We start from the raw sequence: 26,711 nt of genomic DNA on the forward strand, positions 1-26,711 counted from the left end.
CTGTATTGACACATTTTACGAATGCTGTTAGTCGCTTTAATTGAATCAGGGAAGCAGCGTTTTTTTTTTTTTTTTGCTCTTGTTTATGTTAATTTTATTAATTAGAGGCTTCCGTACATATTTTTTGAAAATAGGGATTAAAATCAAATTACCCCACCCCCAGAAATAGACATCTTTTAACAATTAAAATAATTTCAAGTTGTAGTTAAACTTGCTATTTTATAATTGCCAATAGTCATTTTGGTGCTTATACAGTTTAGTCAAGACATTAAAAAATGAAAATATTGAAAAAAAAAAAACTTATATTGTACGTACTCGTTATAGTCTTAAGTTCTCTGAAAAAACATTTCACTGAATTTCATCAAGTAGTTTTTATTTTACAGCGAAAAAACAATTTGTTATGATACCGAGCAAAAGGTTCGAGTTTTAGGAAGAAAAGCTAGAATTAAAGATAGGAAGGGAGTGTCGGCGCTTTAACTGGAGTTATCTCCCTTTGGCGTGTTCAACAAATTTCGTAATGGTTGACTTCAATGCGCTCTCATAAAAACGTGTTTTTCTGCTGTAAAATAAAAACTACTCGATCAAATTAAATGAATTTTTTTTTCGGAGATCTTCAGTCCAAAACAGATACGTACAATATAACCTTTTTTTTCGATATTTTTATTTTTTAATGTGTTGACTAAACTGTACAAGTGCCGTCATTTTTTATATTATATGAAAATATTTTTTAAAAATTGGAAAACCTTACTCAAAAATCTACGTTAAAAACTTTATATTCTATTTAAATCTTTTAAAAATTAATTATTTTTTTTTTTAGAATTCTGCTTTTTTATGTTCTAATTTAACTAATTATAATATATATTATTGAGAAAAAAACATTGATTTTTTTAAAACATAACTGTAAAAGCAAATAAACACGGACAACTGGAGTAGGGTCAAAGAGCATTTATTTTACATGTGCGTACCGCTCGCGCTATATATTTTGAAAGTTCTTTTTACACCGTTTCCGGTAGGGAAGTTAACTCTCTGTTGTGGAGAGTGTTCAAGGGACACAACTGGGTAAAGTTAACAATACTTCCCCTTTTTTCTTATCTTTTAGATGACCCCTGGAAAAAAAAAATTATTTTTAAACATCAGTTTCTTTGGGTTCAGATACGAACTCCAGTATCTTAAATGAAGGGACCCCCTTCTTGGTTAAGCAGTCAGCTACCTGTCTTTTGGTAGGCATCCAAGAGAACTCTGCTATTTCTTTTCTTTCTAGCATTTCTCTCAAAATAACCATTTCAATACGAAGCCTTTTATCTAGTATTTGGGTGGATGAATGCACAGAGTCAAAGAGACAGGAATTGTCTGTTTTGCAGATTATTTTTATATTTTTGGGTTCATCCTTTAATTGCAGTATTTCTAATAGTAGTTTCCTATAAAATAGACAGGCCTCCGAAATGTTAACAATGGCTAGGGTTTCAGCAGCCAGTGTGCTTTTGACCACTCTTCTAATGCTTGGACTGCCAGGTTATTGATATATATTTGTGGTTATTGCCAACTAAAAAGATTATGTAACCACATTGAGATCCTCCGTCTGTCAGGTTGGCGAATGGGGCATCACTGAAGGCAACAATCTTGAGGTGATTGAGATCTCCTAAGGCAGGAATATCTACCTGGGATTTTTCTTTCTTGGCTTTCTTTACTACTCTATTGGCATGTTTTATACATTCCACATTGCTTTGTTTGAGGATGGAACTTAATGTACTGACATCGTAGCTGAGATCAGGTCTGGTCTGGGTAGCCAGCCAGTTAAGTCGGCTGATAACTTGCCTGATTTCAGAAATTTTTGCTGTGGATATTTTGTCGTTAATATTCCTGCCAGTTTCAACTGGGATATTTTTCAATTTCTTTACTCATTCTGTTTGAGTTTAATGTTTTCCCCATTCTGTTTGATGTTTAATCCTATGGACTGAAACTCTGCAATTTCTTCAGATTTAACTGCAAATACTTGATGGATTTTACCAATAACTTTTCTATGAAAAATCTCTGACCCTGCAAAGCAAAAATCATCCACATGTGTAGCAATTATACCTTGCAATTTGTTTTCAAAATGCCATATAAATATAGCCTGATCATATTTTGAAGCTATAGCTCCTGACTTCATGAATTCCTCCCTGGGTGTGAGATACCAGGACCTAGAAGCATCGGTCAAGCCATAAACACATTTGGACAGTTTCCAAATATAGCCTTGGGGTACATTAGCTTCTTTGGGAGGATTCAGATAAACCAGTCGGTCCAACTTCTTGCTTTGCAGAAATGCTGTTTTAATATCCATGGATTTACATACCCAATGGTTGGATGCCATTATAGCTAATGCTATGCATAAATCTTCTTTGGAGCATGTAGGACAATCATTTCTTAGATTCTCAGCATCTTTATCCTGAAAACCTCGGCAACGAGTCTGGCCTTGAATGTTTGTTGGTTATTGGAATTTTTGCTTGTGTAACTCCATCTGGTGAAGATTTTTAGTTGGCCTTGATCCGGTACTTGAACATACTTTATTTTTAACCCAACTCTGAAGTTCCTTTTGTTTAGCTTCCTCTAGTTCCAGGCTATAATTAGCAGAGGTGATCATTACTTCTTCCTCAGTGCAGGAATCATGGTGCTCTTCATTTTCTTCAGTCTCATCGGTTTGCCAATCGGAAACTCCATGTTCAAAGTCCAACCAAAAAGGTTCATCCTGTTCCATAACTACGTTCATCAAATGTTTATTTTTACTAGTGGCTTTGCCTGCTCTACTTATGACATTTAACTTCTTCCAGTCTGATTCTGTGTCATTGGCAAGCTTGCATTTGATGATTTGTCCAGGTTTGGGAAGTTTGACTTTCCTGGTGGTGGTGTCTCATTTATTGATTATATCTTGAGTCTCCACAGTAGGGCGTTGTTCAGTGTTGTCTGCTATTTCTAAATCTTCTAAAATTTTCTCTTCGAAGTTTGACACTCTTCGAGATCCTTCAGACTCTTGTGGGGTGCCCAATTGCTCGTTGTTACCCTCATTGTGATTTTGGTATGTTTCGGGGTAGAAAGCTAAACAAGATGGATGTACTCTAACATAGGTGCCGCCATGCTTGACAAGCACCTGTTTGTTCTCCCACCCTATGACTGTCCCAGGCCCGAGCCACCTATCACACAAGTATCTTTTGTAGAGAACAGCATCTCCATTTTTATAGGATTGGGTGATACCTGTTCTAACTTGGTGGCGGAGTGCTCGTCTAAGCTTTTCTGAAGATTCACTCGCTATGAAGTGTTTCCTGGCAGCATGCATAGCGTTAAGGTTATTTGAAACAATTTCACTGGTAGAGACACCTTCTAGTGCAGGGAGTTTGTCATTAAGAAAACCAGGTAGGTTGGGATTTCTGCCAAAAACGAGTTGATTGCGACTATATCCATGGACACTTTGAAGTGTATTTTCAGCACTTACTGTCCATTCGAGAGCCACCTCGAAACTGCAGTTTCTTTCTTCTAGGGTTTTCTTCACCATTTCCCCTAAAATCCCATTGTGTCTTTCATTTAGCCCATTACTCCCTGGGCTTTCAGCAGCAGTGGTACGAACGACAACATTCATATTTTGTGCCAAAACACTAACCTAGATTTAAAACAGATCAAGAAACTAAATATCCAGGCTAAATAGAGCACACACAAAGGAACAGGTCAACCAGAGGTCAAATAGGCCTTTGTTCGATAAGTGCATGCTCATTGGCTGATAGGAAGGGCGCAGTGGATAATAGAAAGCTGATTGGCTAACTAAAATCTCAATAGAAGAGGAGCATATAAAAACGATAAACAACCACAGAATTCGCGCATAAGCCTGAAGAGTCCTAGAGTGGATGAAACGCTGAATATTCAGTGTAGCTTAATCGCCATATATATTTTATAAATTACTAACTAGCTCTACCTACGTATTGAGCACTTTTGAAGGAAATATTTAAAGTGTATGCATAAATCTATACTTTCGTATATTAATTTTATGTGAGTAAACTAAGTAGTTATATATATATATATATATATATATATATATATATATATATATATAGATTGTTATGTGGAGATAGGTAACCAACCTGGAACATTCTACATAAGGAACCAAGTCACCGGATTTTACCGGACCCTTGTAAAAAACAGAGACTTCTCCTTGAACATTAACACGCTGTATTTGAATCTATGTAAATATGTAAATAAACTTCTTTTTCAATATTCAAACCACAGTGTATATTTATTTATTTCACGGAATACTTTATCTTTGATTGTCCGAATAATAGGCCACCTTAGGACATATCATATATATATATATATGATGATGATGATGATGATCATTGTTACGTCTTGTCAGACGAGTGCCACTCCTTCAGTCACTGAAAGTCCAAGATGACTTTTTAATCCTGCCAGCGACTTACACACTCTCAAGCAGACATGACACTGAAGACAGTCATTGGTTTGATAGAAACTAACAGCAACGGAATCCGTATCATCGTGTACTTTCATGTGATTAACAAGACCTGCCTTGGACAACTGAGTCCGATCACACACCTTACAGATCCAAAGATCTCCATGATTGGGCGGCAAAGTTTGACGTTTTATACATGCTCTCTTGAGCTTTGCTCAGTTTATCTTGGCTGCTCCAAAGTGTTCACATTATATATACATATTATCACATTATATATACGTTATATATATTATATTTTTTTTTACTATAATAATTAAATACCTAAAGACACTAGTGTTTCATCCTTTCGTGAATCTTCAGTGCAGGGTGTCACGATTAACACCAGTCGACAGATTCGAACTCGTCAACACGAGCCATCTCTAGCTCGATTAGCAAAGACTGTATCCATTCGGTTACCATTAACTGCATATAATAACGTTGAATTTAAACATTTTAATTTTAAATGTTCTTTACGTCAGTCAGTGATCTAATCGTTATACAATGATCTCTGCATAAGAGCTAAATTGACCGTCTTAATTCAACTGAAAGTGCTCAACGTTAAGAAACGAATTTCTTAAAGGGGCTGTCATAATTTCTTTTTTTTACTATAATAATTAAATACCTACAGCCACTAGCGTTTCATCCTTTCAGGAATCTTCAGTGCAGGGTGTCACGATTAACACCAGTCGATAGATTCAACTCGGCAACACAAGCCATTTCTGGCTCAATTAGCAAAGACCGTATCCATTCGGCTAGGAAAAAAGTGTAGTATCTGTTCTGATACTACCCTTCACTTTTTCTGTCCTCGGTCAGTGGAGGAAAAATCCTTCTAGACTGAGACAATTTTTATATTTATTCCTATCCAGAGTGTCCTTTTTGGGAAACTGGATTTTCCCCACATTAAAACCAACGTTGTGTCTAACTCTGCCCTTGAGGGGAGGCAAGTAAATATATATATATATATATATATATATATATATATATATATATATATATATATATATATATATATATATATATATATAAACTGAGAAGAGTGAGCTGAAGGAGGTAATTATTCAACGATTTGGAAAAGTCAGAAAGAGAGAGAGAGAGAGAGAGAGAGAGAGAGAGAGAGAGAGAGAGAGAGAGAGAGAGAGAGAGGGAGGACACTATCCTTAGACACAAACTCTTCTCCACTTTTCCTGTCGCTATTGTTGTGGTCAGCTGAAAACGTACCATTTTTTTCACCGTCTTCTTTCTTTCTTTCCACGCGCGTACACACACACACACACACACACACACACACGCACACACACACACACACACACACACACACACACACACACACATACATATATATAAAATAAACCAAATAAGCGGTCCAATAATAACTTACATGGTGTTATTTTCTTTCGTCTCCTGCAATTTTCACCATTTTCCGAAAAAGGAGTTTTTTTTTCTTTTGATTTTTTAGAACCTAATTTTTATCAACTTCATAACACGTGAGTTTTTGTTTGTTTGCTTTTTTACTGGTTTTTGATTTGTTGTGTTCTGTTTACTTTTTCGACTAACAACAATAACAAAATGATGCAACGTGTAAAAAAAACGGTCGGGGGGGGGGGGGCTTTATCATATACGTGCTCGCTACGGAACGAACATATCATATTCGAGTTTTAAGAAAAACTAAATATTACGATGTTTGCTGGTTTAATACTAAATGAATTCATAATGAATTAAATTCAATTTTTATTGTATCTTCCGTTTATTAAATTGTCAGCTGATTTAGTTTCATCCCCTCCACTCCCTATGCTAAGAATGGGTTTCTGCTGTTCCTATTTACTTGCCTCATCACTAGGGCAAAGTTAGACACAAGGTCGGTTTTTAATGTGGGGAAAATCCAGCTCCTCAAAAAGGGGCATTTTGAATAGAAACAAAAATTACAATTGTCTGTCAAAGAACTCTCCACCAGTCACCACTGATCGAGGACAGAAAAGGTGTGAAGTGTAGCATCAGAACAGATACTACACTGTGATCTTGGCCCGATAGTCCGTATTCTGCTTAAGTAACATGATACATGATTAGTTAAGAAAGGTTTGTAAAACACACGCACGCACGCACGCACACACACACACACACACACACACACACACACTTTCGTTAATATTTTGTTACTTATGCAGTGAGGGTACCGTCACGGCCACCGAGAGTAAGAAGAAGGCCTGTTAACTGAAAAATGTCTGCAGGCAATGTAGGTAAGATTTGTCAGACTGTCAGTACTATATGAGGTCCATTTGAAAAAGAACAATAAAACATTTTTAAAAAGAAAAAGGAACACAGTTCGATTAATACTTAAACTGAACTTAATTCAATATAAAATATGAATATTATCTATGTAAAATTAAGTAATTTTAAAGCAATATACAATTTAAAACTGAATTATGAATTTAGGGAACAAACAATTAAAGAAACATTAAACAAATATTTTTTGGCCTTCAGAACAAGATCAGTGTAGTATCTGTTTTGATGCTACACTTTACCTTTTCTGTCCTCAGTCGGGGGAGGAGAAATATTTCATGACCGAGATTATTTTTGTTCCTATCCAGAGTGTCCCTTATTGGGAAGCTGGATTTTCCCCACAAGATTATATGTTGAAATATTTAAATAACTATTACTTTAAAGACAGAAATTATATTTAAAGTTTTGGTTTTCTGTTCTTTCATGCCCATTCCCCCACCCCTATTTTTCATCAAAATGTGTAGCGTATTAGTTGTTTCACAGGCCATCATCAGTGATCGCTCACTGGCAGTAACCTGTGGTGTTCCCTGGAGACCAAGTGACAACAAGTCTCCCCAGATTTCCAGTGTTCTCCACTTATTGACCACTTGTGCAGATGATTGCATGTTATTGCAACAGCCATTGTCACTAATTTCTCGTTGGCATCGGCCATTGGTGTCATTGGGTGACAAAATGCCTCCCCAAGGTACCAGATTTGAACTGCACACTTCTAGTGGAGATTTGGTCAGTACTCTTTCCCATCTATCTTCCCATCCTCCCTGACCCTTCACAACTAGTTGGTGTGGTGTGGTGCCAGTCGATGTCATCTACACCAGTTTTTTTTTATTATTATTACTATAATAATTATTACTAATAATGGTGCTTGTGCAGTGTACGCACGTGTATTATAAATATTATTTTCAAGTTAAATTAAATTTTTAGTTTGTATCACCGTACACATAGATTCGAAAAAGTTGTCAAAAAACAAATATATAATAAATAAATGTTATCAAAGTTACTTTTCTACCTAACTGGATATGTTTTTAGGGTTTTGTATTATTATACACATAGATTCAAAAAAGTGGTAAAAAAAATCAAATATAGACCAAATAAATGTTATCAATGGCAAGATAAATTACTCTTCTACCTATCTGGAAAGGTTTTTAGTGGTTTTACTCACTTTAAAACGTGTAATCGCTTCGAAAATCATACAATGTTTATGTTTATGTTCCTGCTAATATGAAAGTTAAGTTTGTTATCGACGATAATCAGAGAAAAGAAACAAAAAAAAAAAACAAAGGAATTAATTTTACGGCAGGGTGGGAAAGTTCATTCAGGTCCGCCAGTGAAAGTACAAAATTGTTACAAAACCTTCTCCCATGTTAAGAATGGCTTTCTAAATGTTATTTCAGCACGGTACCTTCTCTGCAAGCACAGCAATGTTTGTTTTTAAAATAACAAAATATTTTTTATTGATTAAAATTTGCGCGAGCCTTTTCTAGTCTCACACAAAAACACGCATTCACATTTTAAGCTATATTACTTGTCATATACATACGCGCACACAAACATAAGCGCCCACATCCACACACGTACATATATTCACGTTCGCGTACATACACTCACATTCACGTGCATATACACACATGCTAACATACACACATGTACTCACATACACGCATGCATGGACAACGTCACTTCCCCTTTCAAAGGAAATCCACACATGCGCAAAAGACCACCGGAAACACTTATAAAAGAAAGAGCAATAAGCGGTTTCTCCCTTTTTCAGACCAGCTTTCGAGCTGTACAGTCTACAGACCGACAGCGTGCCTTTTTGGCATGCACGCGCACGCGCATGCCTCACACCACTTGCTACTATGTAGGACAAAAAGCTAACAGACCGTACGTACACTTTATACGCTTTCTATCTCCATAACCTGGATTGACATTCTCACTCTATCTCCCTTTCGTTTTGGTCCATCAACACAGACATGTGTGCGACTCTCTACTAAGCTTAACCCTTTCTTTCTGCAGGCCGGCTTGCCACTTCGCGTTTCTCTATTGCATTCCCCTTTTCTTCCACGCATGTAGCCGTCAATGGCTGAATGAACACGTGTACACCCAAGACTTTCATTTCTCAACAGAAAATAAACGGCATGTTTATTTTATTCCAGCATTTGAGTTCTTTGTTTCCTTCATTCAATTCGTTTCATTATTTTTTCTTGTAGCGAGTTAGGGTATTTATATCCTAGTCTTCCATGAATTCATTTTTTTTTTTACGATTGACAATATCGAATTTTAAAATTAATCAATGAGAGTTAAATCAATAAAATGTTAGTTAATATCAATTTTAGGGAAATCCTTACAAAAAAAAAACAAAAAAAAAAAAACAATGTCGCTCAGCATTGAAAACTTATTTCTTAAATCTGTTGTTGCAGAGGGGCACAAAAGGTGATAAAACCAAATGATCGTACAACTAAGAATATAAGACAGAGAGGCAAAAAGAGACACAACAATAGCAAAATGAAGAATGATAAAAAGCTGAAGTACGTTTAAAGACAATGAATCGCCTTTTATTTTCGAAAAAGAAATAAGTACAGATAGAAAATTTGAAAGACCTGAAGATTGTGGTCAGGCCAAGTAAATCAGTATTAGCCTGCCGATGGGGGGAGGGAGGGCACTGGAAGGTAGGCATCAGCTGCACGCTGAACTGGACGTCAGTAGGTTCTGGGGTAAGTAACCGGACGTTGACAGGCTCTAGAGTGGGTAACCTGTTTAAAGAGAATTAAATTCTCATTGAATGTGGTAATTTTCTATGATGGAAGAGAAAAAAAGTTTAGCACACGTAAAGTCCATGATCGGTGATTTGACTTCTCAAGGATGGAGTTTCATCGACATGTGTCGGACTGGAAAAATCTGAAGAAAACATTTGATTTTTTGCGGCAAATATTTGAATACAGATGTGCTCGAAAGTTCCAGCCAGTTTGCTGTATCACTACGTGCGAAAACATAACATAGTCCCTTTGTTCCATATGTGCAAGTGGCTTGATCATAATGTTGAGTGCTTGTGCGTTCTTTATATGCATGCATATTGAAAATGGTGATTGCTATGAAAATGTTCCTGCCGGAGATTTATTCCGGTCCTATGTAGTGGTCGTTACAAATCGGTTATATTGAATGTTTTCCTTGACAAATGTATTTTTTATTATTTTGTTTGGTGGACCTTAACAAGAATCACCCCCCCCTATAATTTTTATAGTATACTTTAGTATGTAGTATAGTTTTTGATGTTGGGGGGGGGTATTCTGAAAACCGTTCTTAACATGGGGAGATTGGGTGTTTATACTACACTGGGTTAGATCACAAAAATACCAACTGCAGAATACCAGTTAAAATTATGGGGGTGGGAGTGATTCTTGTTCAGGTCTGCCTTTTATTTTTCTTGCTTGGACAAAAAGTGAATGAATCGTGGAAGAGAAAAGCCTCTTGTGCCGATCAAGTACAACACTGAAAATTGATGTGTCAAATTGGAAGTTAAGAGGAGTTCTGTCCCTTTTTTCTCTGTTTGCAAACTATTTCAGTCATTGTTATAATGAAGATATGAATCAAAAGTGATGCATTGAAGCTGTTTACCGGCGAGGGAGATGTAGTGGTGTGGCTGAAAAGATTGAGGTTGGTAGTGAGATTTCAAAAAGTGGATGATGTGGCGAGAAAGACAGCTATTTACAGGAGGGATTATGTGGAAGTTTTTGTGGAACAAACTGGATTTGAACTTTGCACAGCCAGGTTGTCAGTTTATGTTGCTAATCACTGAGCCACTGGCACCTCCCATTGGATTTAATAACAATTTTTTTTATATTCACCGGTGAAAATATTTTGATTTTTCCTATTTTCTTTCTTTCTCTATTTCTTTCATTACTCTTGGTTGACAGCTGGAATGTATCAAAACTAGCTATTATTAACCATAAAGAGGGAGCTGATGAAGGCCATGGTTGGGAATAAATGACGGAGTGGGGGATTAACTTATAGCAATTTACTAGATCGTTTTCTGCTGATTAAAATCGTAGAATCAAGCTGGAATCTAAAGCAGTGCTAGACTTTGGATTAGTTTGGACTGTGAAGACACGAGATAACAGCAAAATAACTGTAACTTTACTTGGGGAGAGAGATGACCCCCCCCCCCATATATATATTGTTATCATAAACAGCAGTACAACTATCACAATCGTCAAGTCAATAAATGTAAACTATCTACCGTCTTAAGATGAACAATACCGTTGATGCGATCCAACATGGTACCAATCACTTCTGTTGACATGACCCAACACAATCCCGAACAACTCTGTTGATACGACCCGACAAGCTACCAGAGTATTTTTGACACCTTTTTATTTTTTATTAAAAGCTGTCTTTAGAGGAGGTTACCCCGTTCACAACCTGAGGCACATGTGTGATAGCTTAAAGAAACAGCACACCATTTTTTTTTAAACATTTGGTCAGAATTTACTTTTAATGAAAAGTATCTTCATGTCAAAGTCTCTGAAGAGAGACCAAAGACACCTGAGGATGATGTCTTGTAGTCATTCAAGTTCTTTCCAGCTCTCCAATTAGCTAGTTCTGAATAGACATTTTTATTTTTTTACCATCTTTTCTGAACAGCCTTGTTGTAAAAGGTAAGACTACCAGGTTAATCTGTAGATGGTATTCCTCAGAAGCTGTGCTGATCAATTTGGATTTGTCCAAACCATTTGATAGGGGCACCATTATTATCTGGAGGCCAGCTTGTTCAGGTAAATATGTTAATGGCGTCCACTTTCACATATGTTTTATGTGTTTATGTTGAAACCCTTTCTTCACAAGCTAAGAGTGAATTCGACTCCACGGGACATTACTGTGATAAGTGTTTGCATCACGTTAAAGTATTCTGCCTATGACGACACATGACAGTGCTTATAAAATGAAGTGCTGAGATTAGAGTTGTTGACATGGAAACAAGATGGTATAAGACTAGGCACTGCCAAAAATGGCCGCAAAATCAAGTTGTTGTTGTTTTTTAAAACTAAATTACATTTATTAAAATCCATTATTTCTGAGTAACTTTTTTTTTTCCAGAAAGATAAAACCCTGAATTTTATCATATAGAAAACAGAATAATGTAAAACTTTTTCTACTATTTTTAATTAAATTTTAAATGTAAAATTTTCCCAAAAAGTTAACAATTGACATTTTTTGTCTTGCACAAAAAACGTGCTTAAATATTTAAAAAAAAAAGTTTTTGAAATAATTAATTTATTTATTTATTGTCTAACTAAGATTTAGGATGATTTTCTAAGAGAATATGCAAAAATATTATAATATAAGTACCTGAATTTCAAATAATTCCACTTATTCATATAGGTAACCAGATATCTAGCGTCGATCTAGAGTTTATATCGACTCTGTTTACGTTTTGCGTTTGATAAGAAGAAAACTATGGAAGACCAAACAGGCCAAAAAAACTTATTTTTCAGTGACGAAAATTTCAATGTATTATTAAGCTGAGGCTGGCCAGTACCAGATGGGTGACCATTTGTATGAGTTTGGTTTTTAATGTGTATGTGTGTGGGGGCCAGGCTCCCCAAAATGGGGGGGGGGCAATTTAAAGCAGAATAAAAAAAAATTATTTCAGCGAGTTTGGTCCACCGTAGTCGAAAGGCGGCAAACGTTTTCAAACGGGATCGAAAAAAATTATGCTATTTTTAACACAAAGGCACAACATTTATCGAATTTTTTTTTTGTATCGATTATTCAAAGCATGCCCTGTTTAATAATGGTCATGCATTATTCGGCTCGCTAAAAAAAAATTGTTAATTTATTTATCAAAAATTTTAAAATGGCTTTTTTCGTATAAATATTAAAAAAAAATTTTTTTTGTTTTGCTTAACTTAAATTAATTATTTTACTTAACATATTCACCGAATTTCACACTTCAAAACTCAAAAGCGGGATAATTAAACACAATCGAAGTTCTGATATTTAGACGTCAAAATAAGGTATGCAAACAAGTTTTTTTTTTTTTTTTAATCTATAAATCTGTCCCTTACAACAACACAATATGTTTTTTTCAGTTTCAGATGATTATTTTAAGCATATTTGTTCCCACTTCAAAACAAGGGGGGGGGGTTTGTAAGCAAAAAAAAATATATATATAAATATCGTTTATGAAAAATAAGTACACTGTTATAAAGTTCATTCTTCTCCTAATAATCGCTGAAAATTTTGTATTGATCGGATAATTACCTGATTTTTGGTAGATTTTTAAAAAGACGGTCCGTCAAAAAGTACTGACCTGCCCCCCTAGTTTTGGCGGTGCCTATATAAGACACTTACAAAGAGTCCAAATCAACTGTGACAAGTCTGTTTGTTTTACATACTGGTGCTTCGAAGGGTGGATCTGTGTGGACCCTCAAAATCTTTAATTAAAGCAGAGTGTGTAATTTGCACATTTATCTGTGGATCCTATACCATCTTTAAGTTCTTCCACTTAAGTCTGTCACTTTACTTAGTATAGAGCAAACATCATTTTAGTTCTTGTGGCTTGACAAGACACCAAGGATAAAGTAAAAATCCATCTGAAGGAGATCTGGGATGCTGAGGGCTGATGTTTATCAACATTTGCTTTGTTTCTATTTCTCTCACCAAACGTGCATATCTTGTAAGGAAAATGGTGAGTTCTAAACAAGTGACTCTAAGGAAACTTGTTGGTATGTACTTGGATGAATGGAAAGTGTGCAAAATATATAGAAATGAGGTGTTTCTTTTAGAGAGAATGTAGACAAGCCTTTAAATTCCGTTCATGGCTGAAAGGAAGCCTCTCGGAGATAAAATTAATGGTTTCTGTTTGAAGAAAAAGCTAGGCTTACTTTGGTTTTTAGTGTCTGGATAGAAATATCTTGATAATGATGATACAAAAACCTCTTTGGATTCACAACAACCTCTGCTAAGCTGACATGGTTATGACATCTTGTTTTGCTTCTAAAGAAAACAGGAAATCTTATTTAATCTTTTATTAAAAAAAAAATGTGTACATATTTTCATTAGTAGTGTGTGTATACACACTTATACAGTAGTGAAAAAACAAAACAAAACAAAAACAACTTCCGAAATCAAAAATTTTTTATGTTGACATAAAATTCAAATATTTCTGATTTACATAAATATTCTTATGAGATCTGAATTAATCATCAAGATTAAATGCATTTCATTTTCTTAGTCTAAACTATTTTTTCAAGAATGAAAATCATTTAATGAATTTTAATTAAAATTGAAATAAGGATCTTACCAAATGAAGACTTACCTTTAAAAAGTTACTTTTTATGAATATTCAGGTCTATTTTGAACAAATATCACATTTAAAATTGTCCAATGTATTATGTATTGCCGTACTTATGTTACCGTGCTATTTTTTAAAAGTAGTATTTTCAAGATTTAAAATATCGTAAAACTTGAAAATACTATTTAAAAAAATAATGCGATACAATAAGTGCATAAGCATTAATATTTAAATGATTATTTTTTGTATTTTTTGTTTTTATGATAATCTGGTAGATTAGTGTCCAATCGATAATAATCCATCGAAAAAAAAAAATTTTTAATTAAAAATATATAGGGAGGGAGTGCATTGTACATGTTAACCTGGAATAAAAACAACATTTCACTTTTTTTTTTTTATTAAAGGTACAATACAATGGCGACTTTTTAACGTTTTTGGAGGTGCTGAAAACAAATATAACATTTAAAAGTGGCACAGAGTTTCCATGATATGAAGAAATTATTTTTTTTCCACTATAAAACATATATATATATATATATATATATATATAGCACTTTGAAAATAATATACGAAAAACCCTAGGGGCCCATTTCACCAACAAATTCACTAGGAGTTAAAGATGCAAAAAAAAAACAAATTAAATTATCATGCAAGAACAAATACTCGGGGATATACAAGTAAAATAAAAAGAAAACGCGAATGGGAATTATGTAAAATATACATACAATAATATAAAATATACATACAATAATATAAAATATATATACAATAATATAAAATATATATACAATAATATAAAATATATATACAATAATATAAAATATATATACAATAATATAAAATATACATACAATAATATAAAATATACATACAATAATATAAAAAATATATACAATAATATAAAATATATGTAGAACTGAGATACAGGGAGTATGAGAACGAAAAAATATATCTGAGCAAGTCTAATGATTTAACAAATTCTTTCTGTCAACAAAGAGAAGGCTTGCATGAAAAAATTGAGAACCCAATGCAATATTCTGAACCAGTCCATTTTATAGGCATTGGCACAAGCTGGATTTTCAATTAGATGTTGGCCAATGGCAGATTCCAAGGCAGAAGAGGGGGGCGAAAACCACATGGCTTGCCCAGTCTAATTTCTGTTGGTGTATGTTGGTTGATGTGAGCCTGCAGATTCAAGGAGGGTCGGCTCAACTTTGCAGAGATATTTTCATCACCTGCTTACGGGTAAAAAACACTTTGATACAGATTTACTATGGTCTACATTCCTAAAGTAAGGCATCGCACCACTGACTACTTGACATGCCATCTGACGGGTAAACCTATAAAGTTCATACTACTCAACGATCTAGCAACCCTGCCATCAGACCACAAATTTCTTGAACACTCAACCAAAGTACTATCTGACCTCAGAACCTACAACACCATCGAATGTGACACCGAAGAAAGTGCCGTTGCAATGGCAGCCGCATCACTGGACACACTAAAACTCAAAGCCGTCACATGGGAGAGAGTGTTCATGGCCATCACTAGTGACGAACATATGCTTGAACTAGCAAACCTTATAGAATCTGGCATACCTGAATTTCGCCACGAAATGCGGCACCACATTTGTGAGTATTTCCCGTTCCATGATGATCTCTATACTACAGATGATGTTGTAGTCTACAAGAACCAAATCGTCATCTCATCGACATTATAAGACGAGATACTCTACACTCGGCTCACCAAGGCATGATGTCAATGATTGCAAGGGCTGAAGCATCCATATTTTTGTCAGGGATTACATCAGCCATCACAGCATACTGTACAAACTCCACCAATTCCTCCAACAAACCCGGAATACTTCTTTCAGTGCCTCTGTGCAGATTTCTTCACCTATCAAAGACACCACTACCTAGTTGTGGCGGGCTGCTATTCAACATGGTCCATAGTTGAGAGATCCTTAGATGGTGCCTAAGACAGATCTTCGTAACTTATGGCATACCTGTGGAGTTAGCTTCTGACGGTGGTCTTGAGTTTATCACTAACAGAACTAGGCAATTCCTCACTGATTGGAGTGTTCACCACAGGTTATCCTTGGTAGCATTCTCCTACAGCAATTGCAAAGTCGAGATTAGCGTCAAGACTGTAAAACGCCTCCTCATGGACAACACAGGCTGCAATAAAACCATCAATACAGATTCATTTCAACGTGCTATGTTGCAGTATAGAAATACGCCAGATCGAGACACCAAGCTGTCACCAGCCATGTGTATTTTCGGTTGTCCCATTCGTGACTTCATACCTATTATACCTGGAAATTATCAACCACATAACACGTGGCGCATTGGCAAGCACGTGAAGAAAAAGAAAAGTCCTATGAAACCAGCTCATGTGCTGTGCCGTGGCTGCTCTGCTGAGAGACTACTGGAATATATTTGTTTTATTATTTGATAACACAAGAATTTTTTGCGTTTAAAAGTATTTTTTTTTGTTTCATGATAACACAAGAAGTGTTAAAACTTAAGTAAATTTTAAAAATAAATATATGGTTTCGTTTTTCATGTCTTCACTCCGTTCCGTTCCATAATCAACCGTATCCACTTTCGGTAGCTTGATTTTTTCCGAGCACTGGCCTTGGATATTACCAGGTATCACTAGAAACACACACAATAAATGTCATAGTAACATTTATTGGTTGGGTTTCTAACAGTATTTTGTTTTATTTTTAAGTCATTATCATATTTTCAAATATTTAGGTGTCAACTCGCAGCTATTTTTCTTGTTCTCACCTAACGCTAGGGCCTAGCGTCGCTAGGCACTATTTGTTTTTCAAACCAAATAAACTTTTTAAAGTAAAAACACTAAAAACATTTCCAGATAGAAGAGTAATTCATCTTGCCTTTGGAAACATTTGTTTGATATAGTTTGGCTTTTTGACCATTTCCCCTACCAATGTGTATCGTAAAACAAACCCGAAACTCTTTTATCGTCGATCTTTATATTATTTACTTTGTGCGTAGTTTTACATTAATTGAACATTTTTGCAATGAGAAGCAAAATAAATAAAAATGAAAAACATTCTTGTTAATGAAATCGGTGAAGCAAGATTATTCAGTCACCCGCACCCGCACCCGCTCCCGGGGCTCCCCATGCATCACGATTTAGACATGGAGGCAGTTTCGTGGGGTAGAACCCAGCTGTTCCAAATACGGTGCATTAGCAAACTTTGCCGTGATCGGACCCGTCAACAATTTCTGGTGGCGGTGCTTCAGGCGATCAGCAATAAACCAATTTTTTCATAAAATAGGGTAAGTAATGCCTGGGAGGGTAGTCTCCTAAAACCGATTAGAATCAATCCAAGGGTCGGGCGGCAGAATGAGTAAGGTAGGATTAATACAGATAAAGTATTCGTTTTAAGGTAGTTTGAATAACCTGCCCTTGATTTGGAACTCTCCCTCCTCTCCCACGGCCTTCTCGCTTCCTCTCTTCCTCTCTGTCTTCTTTTCTCTCTTCCTCACACCCTCTATTCCTCTCTCTTACTCCGTCTCTCTCTCTCTCTCTATCTTGTTCGTACTTTCTTTAGCAATACTCTCCCTCTTTCTCACTACCAGACTTTCTCTCTCCTATCTCGCGACACCCACCTTCTTCTCTTTACTCCTACTCTGTCTTCCTTTTTCTACCCAAATACTCTCTATCCCCCTGTCTTATTGCCTATAATTACTCTTCCCCCTCTCTGTACCACATACTCTCCTCATCCCTACTTTCTCTCACACTCCGTCATTTCATTCATCGAATTATTCTTCCCATTCGAGGATGGTTTTAATTTTCTTCAAATTATAAGAAATTCCGATTCTTTCCAATTATTATCTAATGCCGACTAAAGTTAAGGTGAGAAAAACATTTTACTTATAGAAAATGTCTTTTTTTTTTCTCATAAAATATGCAAACAAAATATGTTTACCTTCACCTGAATAATGTTTTTTGTTTTTCGTTTGTTTTGGTTTTCGAGTTACACTGAACAATCAATTCGGAATTCTTTTTTTTTTTTTTTTTGAAAATTTTGTTTTCCGAAAATATTTATTCTAATAAAAATCGATTTCGAATTAACTCATTCTGTTTTTTTTTTTTTTTCAAAATATTTTAAATAAGAATCAATAATTTGTATTACTTTATTCGGACTACTATGTTTATTTTGGTTGTTATTTTCACGTTCCGGCCGATATAACCTTCGATCTTCTTTCATTTTTTTTTTTTTCGAATTTCGGATGTTACATCGGCAGAAACGTTGTGAAAATAACAACTTGGATGAGAATAGTAGTTGGAATAAATGTATTCTAACTTTAATTTATTTAACAATTTTATTGCGTTTATATTGAGTAAGGTTTGCGTTAGAATGGGAAAATGCCAAATAACAAAATAAAATTTGAATTGTTTTGTTTTAGTTATTTTTATTTTAGCAAAAATATCGAAAATAATTGTTATTTGAATTCCGTATATTAAACAAAATTAAATAATAAAAACAAATTGAAATTCTTATTTCAGAAAATAAATTTAACATTTGGATTTCCAAGTTAAAATCAAATTGACGGCATCTTTTGTTTATTAAATAATAACGTTATTATTTCATCACGGCCCGTAAACCGTAGAAGCACCAAAGTTTGAAATTAAAAAATTATCCACATTTTTTTAATGATAACATTTTTTAACAATTTTAAAATATTTCCATTTTCTCCCTAGCAATTTAGCAAAATTATTTTATTTATTTTTATTTGTTTGCATATGTGTGTGCATACAGTCAATAATAATAATAATAATAATAATAATAATAATGATAATAATGAGAGGCACTTATATTATTTGTATTATACGAACTATTATGCTCACTTTGATAATATTCACAACGTTTCCACTGTTGTAACCTCCGACCTTCTTCATGCGCACTTTTTTGATCGGACAGAAGTGTTAATTTTATGCTATTCCTAATTATCGTTTGTAAGAAGGGTGGAACCTTCAACATCCAGAAGATTTTCACTTAGAACTGATTGTGGTGACTGGTGCAGTGTGCAGTGGTGTTGGTGTGGTGCTTCTATAAAATTTGAACCAAACCGACTTTTGCTGAATTAAGCCTTGAACTTGAGGATTTTGCTCCTTGTCATATCAGTTGGGAGTTAAGATTAACCCCCCTCCCAAACAGTTGTGTTCAAATTCCGTTGCTGCTACTGCTCGGGTTGTTAACCAACGCTTTTAATCATTAGGCCACGTGAACAATAGTATATTTAAAAGCTTTTCTAGATGTATAATATTACTATTTGTTATTATAGAATTACTAGCGGTTAAAATCAAGTTCCGTCCGTTTTTGTTTACATTTTTCGTCAGCTGATCGTTGTGCTTCATGATGAATGGGAATGCCTTGGAAAAGTCACTTACGAACTTGGTTGCTTTTTTTGAAACAGAATAATTCGAAACTGGTAAACATTAATCAGAAGTGACTTTTCCATGACATTCACACAACGATCAGCTGATGAAGTATAATTGACTAGCTGTACGTGTCCGGTATTGCTCGGGAGCCTTTTTACTTTTTCTCTGATAAGTCCTTGACAAAAAAAAAAAAAAAATAGTTGTTGATGAGTAGAACTCTGAAGCACACAAAAAAAATGTGGACACTTTTTTCTCTGCTTCTCATCAACTGTTGTTTTATGGAAATCACTCGAGACAAAGCAACTAACAAGAACGACATATGATTATTGCAAAGAGAGAAAATGCCTATTGACCTTAGTCTTGAAAACACCAATGCTGTAGATAGGAGGTAAACAGTCAGTAGAAAGAGGGTTCCATAAGATTGCAGTTCTTAGAAAGAAACTACTGGAATAAGAAACTGTATTACAATGTGGTATAAAAACAGCGAATTGGTGAAGACCACTAGATCAACGAGTCAAACGAGCTGAAACAAAGGAAGCTAGGAATAGATCAGACAATTCTGAAGAACAAATGCTATAATAGTATTTATTAGAAAACAAATGCTATAATAGTATTTATTAAAAAACAAATGCTATAATAGTATTTATTAAAAAACAAATGCTATAATAGTATTTATTAAAAACAAATGCTATAATAGTATTAAAAAACAAATGCTATAATAGTATTAAAAAACAAATGCTATAATAGTATTTATTAAAAAACAAATGCTATAATAGTATTTATTAAAAAACAAATGCTATAATAGTATTTATTAAAAAACATGCTATAATAGTATTTATTAAAAAGCAAATGCTATAATAGTATTTATTAAAAAACAAATGCTATAATAGTATTTATTAAAAAGCAAATGCTATAATAGTATTTATTAAAAAGCAAATGCTATAATAGTATTTATTAGAAAACAAATGCTATAATAGTATTTATTAAAAAACAAATGCTATAATAGTATTTATTAGAAAACAAATGCTATAATAGTATTTATTAGAAAACAAATGCTATAATAGTATTTATTAGAAAACAAATGCTATAATAGTATTTATTAAAAAGCAAATGCTATAATAGTATTTATTAGAAAACAAATGCTATAATAGTATTTATTAAAAAACAAATGCTATAATAGTATTTATTAAAAAGCAAATGCTATAATAGTATTTATTAGAAAACAAATGCTATAATAGTATTTATTAGAAAACAAATGCTATAATAGTATTTATTAGAAAACAAATGCTATAATAGTATTTATTAGAAAACAAATGCTATAATAGTATTTATTAGAAAACAAATGCTATAATAGTATTTATTAAAAAGCAAATGCTATAATAGTATTTATTAGAAAACAAATGCTATAATAGTATTTATTAGAAAACAAATGCTATAATAGTATTTATTAGAAAACAAATGCTATAATAGTATTTATTAGAAAACAAATGCTATAATAGTATTTATTAGAAAACAAATGCTATAATAGTATTTATTAAAAAGCAAATGCTATAATAGTATTTATTAGAAAACAAATGCTATAATAGTATTTATTAGAAAACAAATGCTATAATAGTATTTATTAAAAAGCAAATGCTACAATAGTATTTATTAGAAAACAAATGCTATAATAGTATTTATTAGAAAACAAATGCTATAATAGTATTTATTAGAAAACAAATGCTATAATAGTATTTATTAAAAAGCAAATGCTATAATAGTATTTATTAGAAAACAAATGCTATAATAGTATTTATTAGAAAACAAATGCTATAATAGTATTTATTAAAAAAACAAAGACTAAGATTATCAACATCATGTTTGTGAGAGGTTGCAGAGGCACGGAATCATATTCTGAGATCATTTGTTGACATTTATGCAGACAATACAACTGTTTATGGCAGCACTTTGATGAGCATTGGCAATCAAGATATTACCAACTTGGAGCATGTAATGCAATGCTGGAAAACTTACATCGGTGAAAACGTTGTGAATATAAAACAGTTCCAATAATCCAAATTATCAATCTACATCGCCAAAATTCCGAAACCCGCATATTGTTTGTTTGTTTCTTCTTTTTTTACATGGCGGTCACCACTTATCAAGGCCTGGAAGTCACTCGGGGATAAGGGTTATTGCGTGTAGAGTAATCAATGGGATAGTATCGTAGTAATCGTTATTATTGGAGATTTGATAAAGTGTCTTACTTAAGGGGCGGTTGATCAGGAATTTGTTTATGTTGGACTTGAAAACATTGTTGTTTGTAAATTTCATTGTTTGTTCTGGTAAATCCTATTACCAGACAGTGTTGGTAACAATGATTACAAATATAAATTTAAACTTCTGCAAGTACTTACAATAAGGGAAACAGGAACAAGGGAGGGAATTCCAAAGTCTAGCTGTTCAACTATTAGAGTAAAAAGCTTTTCAGCATCTAGGGAGCTCAACAATGAAGGTGTGGGATTTTGTTGTTTGTCACGTTAGTTGCGAGTATGTACATTGAAAGAGCACAACTGCTATGATTTCATCAGTCTATATTCCATAAAAATACTTGTAAAACAGACACAGGGATCGCAGCAATAAGACAGAGGTTAGAGCTTGATGTATTAGATTTGAGACTTTCCTTTGGACCTCGTTTAAGTGAGAGACTTAAAACTAAATGGAACTTTCATGAACAAAGTTTCTTTCCAAGAACTTCTGTTTAACACTACCATTGGACTGCCTTTCAGTTAACTACAACAGGGTCGTTTACAAATCTAATGTTAGAAATTGCTGTTGAGATGTCTTCATCAAATTTTGCCTATTTCGCCCTTCATGTCCAATCCTCTCATAGTGTTGTTCATCGCCAACTAAAATTATTCCTAATTGACCTTTGATTTATTAGTATAAAATTCAAATAAACAAACAACATTGATGGTAAGAAATGGCTTCTTTTTTTTTTTTTTTTAATCTGTTAAGACTCAGCTATTGTCTTTCAATCGTATGTGTGCCTCTTTTCTTCCTGAAATTTTTATGGATGGTTGAGAAATCAACTCTGAAACTTCTTGGTCTTTCTTTCTCATCAAATCTTTCTTGGAGTTCAAATATTAAATCCATTGCTATTTCTGCTTCTTTTAAAATCGGTTCTTTCTGTCCCTCTAAACATTTTCTCACACCTAATGTTATTCTCTATCTCTACAAATCTACTATCAAACCATTTATGGAGTATTTTTTTCATTTTTGAGCTGGTGAATATCTGCCCCATTTGTGATTTTTGATAAATTGCAGAAACGTATCTGTAATTTGATTGGCCAACACTTTCTTCAACCCTTCTCTCACACATGTGATGTTGCTAGTCTCAGTCTTTTCTATAAATACTATTATGCCAAATGTTCTCCAGAATTGTCTGATCTTTTCCTTTGTTCCAGCTTGGTTTAGTGGTCTCCATCAATTCACTGTTTTAATACCTCACTATAATACGGCTTTGTATTCCGATCAATTTTTTTTTCCAAGAACTGCAAGGTTGTGGAACTCTTTCTTCCTGCTATTTTCCTCCACCTACAGCATTGGTCTTTTCAAGGCTAAGGTCAATAGGCATTTCCTGTCTTTGTGATAATCCTCTTTCATTCTTGTTAGCTCCTTACATCAAGTGGCTTCATGCTTTGTCACAATTTCCATAAGAAACAACAACCAAAAAGAAACAATTGTATGGCATGAGGGTCTCCTCAGGAAAATTAAATCATACGGTATCACTGGTAGAATACTGAACATAATTAAATCCTTCCTAGATAAGAGAAACATCCAGGTTGTCCTCGATGGTCGTACATCTAAACAATATGATATAAATGCGGGAGTGCCCCAGGGGTTTATCCTTGGACCTCTATTGTTCCTAATATTCATAAATGACTTCCCCGACAAAATTGCCTCTGAGATGGGTATATATGCTGATGACACTACACTCTATAACAGGCACGACAGGAAGACGAATGAAAACATTTCTAAAGAAATGGCAGAAACACTAGAGGAAGACCTCCAATCTGCAGTGGAATGGGGACAAAAATGTTTGGTCACGTTCAATGCCGCCAAGACTAGTTTCATTCAATAATTACAAGAAACCCTCTCTACCACCTATAGAAATGGCCAACGACTCTTCATCTGAGAGTACATCTTTCAAACTCCTTGACCTAACGTTCACAGGAAACATGAGTTGGAACAATTACATTGAAGGCATTGCCAGGGCCGCTTCAAGAAAGGTAGGCTCTCTCAACCGTGCTAGACAACTACTAACACCCGAAAGTATCCTGTACCTTTATAAGGCCACCATTCGCCCATGTATGGAGTATTGCTGTCACATTTGGGCTGGTGCATCTGCTACTAGTCTCTCGCTCCTTGACAAGGTTCAAAAGAGAATCGCAAACCTAATAGGCCCTTAACTGGCATCTAAGCTTCAGCCTCTGTCTCATCGATGAAATATTGCATCCCTCTGCCTGTTCTACAAGTATTTTAATGGTGAATGCTCTGACGAACTGCAAGCACTTGCGCCCCCACGACGTGAGCACCCTCGACAAACTCGACAGGCTGCTAAATCCCACCCCCACACTGTAGAGATCCCTAGATGTAAAAGATCTTTCTACTCCAATAGTTTCTTCCCCAGAACCGCTAGACTTTGGAATTCCATTCCAGGTCCCTGCTTCCCCAACAGTACTGACGTGCAGAAGTGCAAGTGTAACGTGAACCGACATCTTGCTGCCCAAATCCCTACATAGTACCCCAGTAGTTGTTGCCCCTGATAGTAGCCCCCTACACCGAAGTGGCAATTTGCCTTGTTTGAGGTGAAAATGTAATTAAAAAAAAAAAAATTTCACCAAAAATAAATCTATTTTTCTATTTTTACTTTCATTATTGATTTTTAAAAACATTTCGATTTCATCCCCCCCCCCTTTTCTTTTTAGTTTTAAAGTTGTCCCTACTTGGTATTGACTGGGAGTTTTTTGTTTCGCTTTTTTCTTCTGAATTCTTTTTTAAATTTTCTCAACCAATTGCTACAACAGATAACACTTTATTGGACGTATGTTGTTGCATATTTCAATTAATTAACCTAAAACAGAAAATACTTAACCAGTATAAATTACATATAATGACTAACTAGACGGAACCAAAGTACAAATGAAGACATTTATTAACACATTGACAAATGGAGTACTATCACCACATCTGGGCAGGAGTTGCTAGAAAGGACTTATCCTGCCTTGATAGATTTCAAAATAGACTTCGTAGCCTCATAGGAGATTTCCTTTTCTCTTCCCTGCAACCTCTTTCTCACAGAAGAGCTGTTGCGAATTTGTCTTTGCTTTATCATTATATTCATGACAAGCGCTCGACTGAGCTTCATTCTATGGTCCCCCCTCGCCAAACTTTCACAAGAAACACTCATCTAGCTGGAAACACTATCAATAATCCCCCCACTCTTTATCTGTGCCTAAACCTAAACGTAGATTCCATGAACAAAGCTTCTTTCTTAGAACTACACGCCTGTGGAACTGTCTTCCGTTTTCCTGCTTTCCAGCTGACTACAATCTAATTGTCTTCAAGTCCAATGTAAACAAGTTCTTGATGAGCCGTTCCACTTAAGTTAACAAATTTATCGAATTTCCATTGTTAACGATTACTATATTGCCCAATTTCTACTGTGCACTCTTTAACCCTTATCCTCGAGTGGCCTCTGGACCTTGATAAGTAATGGTGCCTATGTAAAAAAAAAAAAAAAAATGCAATACGGACAAATAACACAACAGAGCAATACAAATGTTCATAACTAACCCACTGGGTGGAGACCTCTATCATCGATAGGATAGATACGAGTATGTTCCACCAATAATATAAGGCTTGTATTTAGCATGGAAGGTAAATGTGTTCTACCCTGTGAAGTTGCATGCTTTCTCTCACATGGGTTTTGACCCACCGTATGGGAGAAGGTGCTTTCTCAAAACTCTTGTCAGCTATCTGCTTACCAAGCCAAGGAAAACCACTCGCTGGTGTATCTACAACTGGCGTGTTGTTGCCCTAATTCCTCTACAACTGTACCTCAAACTCCTCGGCCAAACATTCACAGGCAACATGAATTGGAACAAATGCATTGAGGACATTGACAAGGCTGCTGCAAAAAAGTTGGGCTCCTTTTACTGTGCTAGAAAATTACTCGCATCTGAGAGTATCCTATATATCTTTACAAAGCCACAATTTGCCCATGCATGAAGTATTTTTGCTATGTCTGGGTTCATGCATCTACCACTAGTCTCTCTCTCTTAGACAGGGTTCAAAAAAGTCTCAAATCTAATGGGTTCCACAGTATTGACCAAGTTCGAACCTCTGTCCCATCACCGCAATGTTGCATCTCTGTGCCTGTTTTACAAGTATTTTAATCGGATGTGTTCTCATAAACACTTGTGCCTGTTTGACGTACATACTCCCAACTTACTTCACAAGCAGCAAAATTCCACCTCATCACCGTTGAAGCTTCGTAGATGCTGTAAAGCTTTCTACTCTAATATTTTCTTTCTCGGACTGCTAGATTCTGGAATTCCCTCCCTATTTCCTGCTTCCCCGACTGTACTAAACTGCAGAAGTTTAAATGTAATGTGAACAGACATCTCACTGTTTACTTCTCCACAGTCCCCTGTTAGACACGATCCAATATAGTTAGTCCCTTACGTTCCAAGTGGCAATATGACTTGTTTGAAGTGAAACGAGTATACCTAAATAAATACATCGAAAGTTGAATGTAATTATTAGAACAACGTTTTATCATTAAATTATTCATTGAATAACATTCTTAGAAAATTAATTTTGTTACAATATCACGAAATAATTCGTTATTTAAAACAAATATTAAAAAAAGATTAAAATTGCTGACTTGTTTACGAAGAAACCGAAGTGCATTGTAATGAATTTAATTTTATCAAATTATATTTTTAAGTAGGATTAAAAAAAATCGTTTTATATCACGTTAATAAACTTTTTTTTATTCAACTTAATATTCCAGAATAAAATTCAAAAGAATAATGATTCGATGTGTATTTATCAAAGTCACGTTGAAATAAGCAGACACACGAGAAATAGTCTCACAATTTTGTTAATGTTTGAAATTCAATTAAATACTTTAATTATTTCTACTTTATTTTGTTTCTTGTTGTCTGTATTTTTTATATATCAAGAAAAGATCGCATGTTATAAAAT

The 26,711-nt window shown here is 34.5% G+C and overlaps 1 protein-coding gene across 3 annotated transcripts in view; it reads left to right on the top strand.

The window, feature by feature from the left end:
• Positions 1-5,778: 5,778 nt before the first annotated feature.
• The window catches only part of LOC145277043 (coiled-coil domain-containing protein 28A-like), a 93,388-nt gene continuing 72,455 nt past the window's right edge, over positions 5,779-26,711 (top strand). Inside the window, exons 1-2 of one of the 3 annotated variants that reach the window (XM_080128683.1) lie at positions 5,817-5,952; positions 8,514-8,626. Coding sequence is in view for 1 of the 3 variants with exons in the window: in XM_080128679.1 (XP_079984805.1) it covers positions 17,910-17,927 (18 nt within the window). In the remaining 2 variants the exon portion in view is untranslated. Of the gene's footprint in view, positions 5,953-8,513; positions 8,627-17,771; positions 17,928-26,711 lie in introns of those variants that run through there. The other 2 variants (XM_080128681.1, XM_080128679.1) reach the window with 2 other exon arrangements.

Source organism: Euprymna scolopes, chromosome 5 (assembly GCF_053919585.1).
Source record: "Euprymna scolopes isolate OS-2025 chromosome 5, ASM5391958v1, whole genome shotgun sequence".
Taxonomy (NCBI): Eukaryota; Metazoa; Mollusca; class Cephalopoda; order Sepiida; family Sepiolidae; genus Euprymna; species Euprymna scolopes.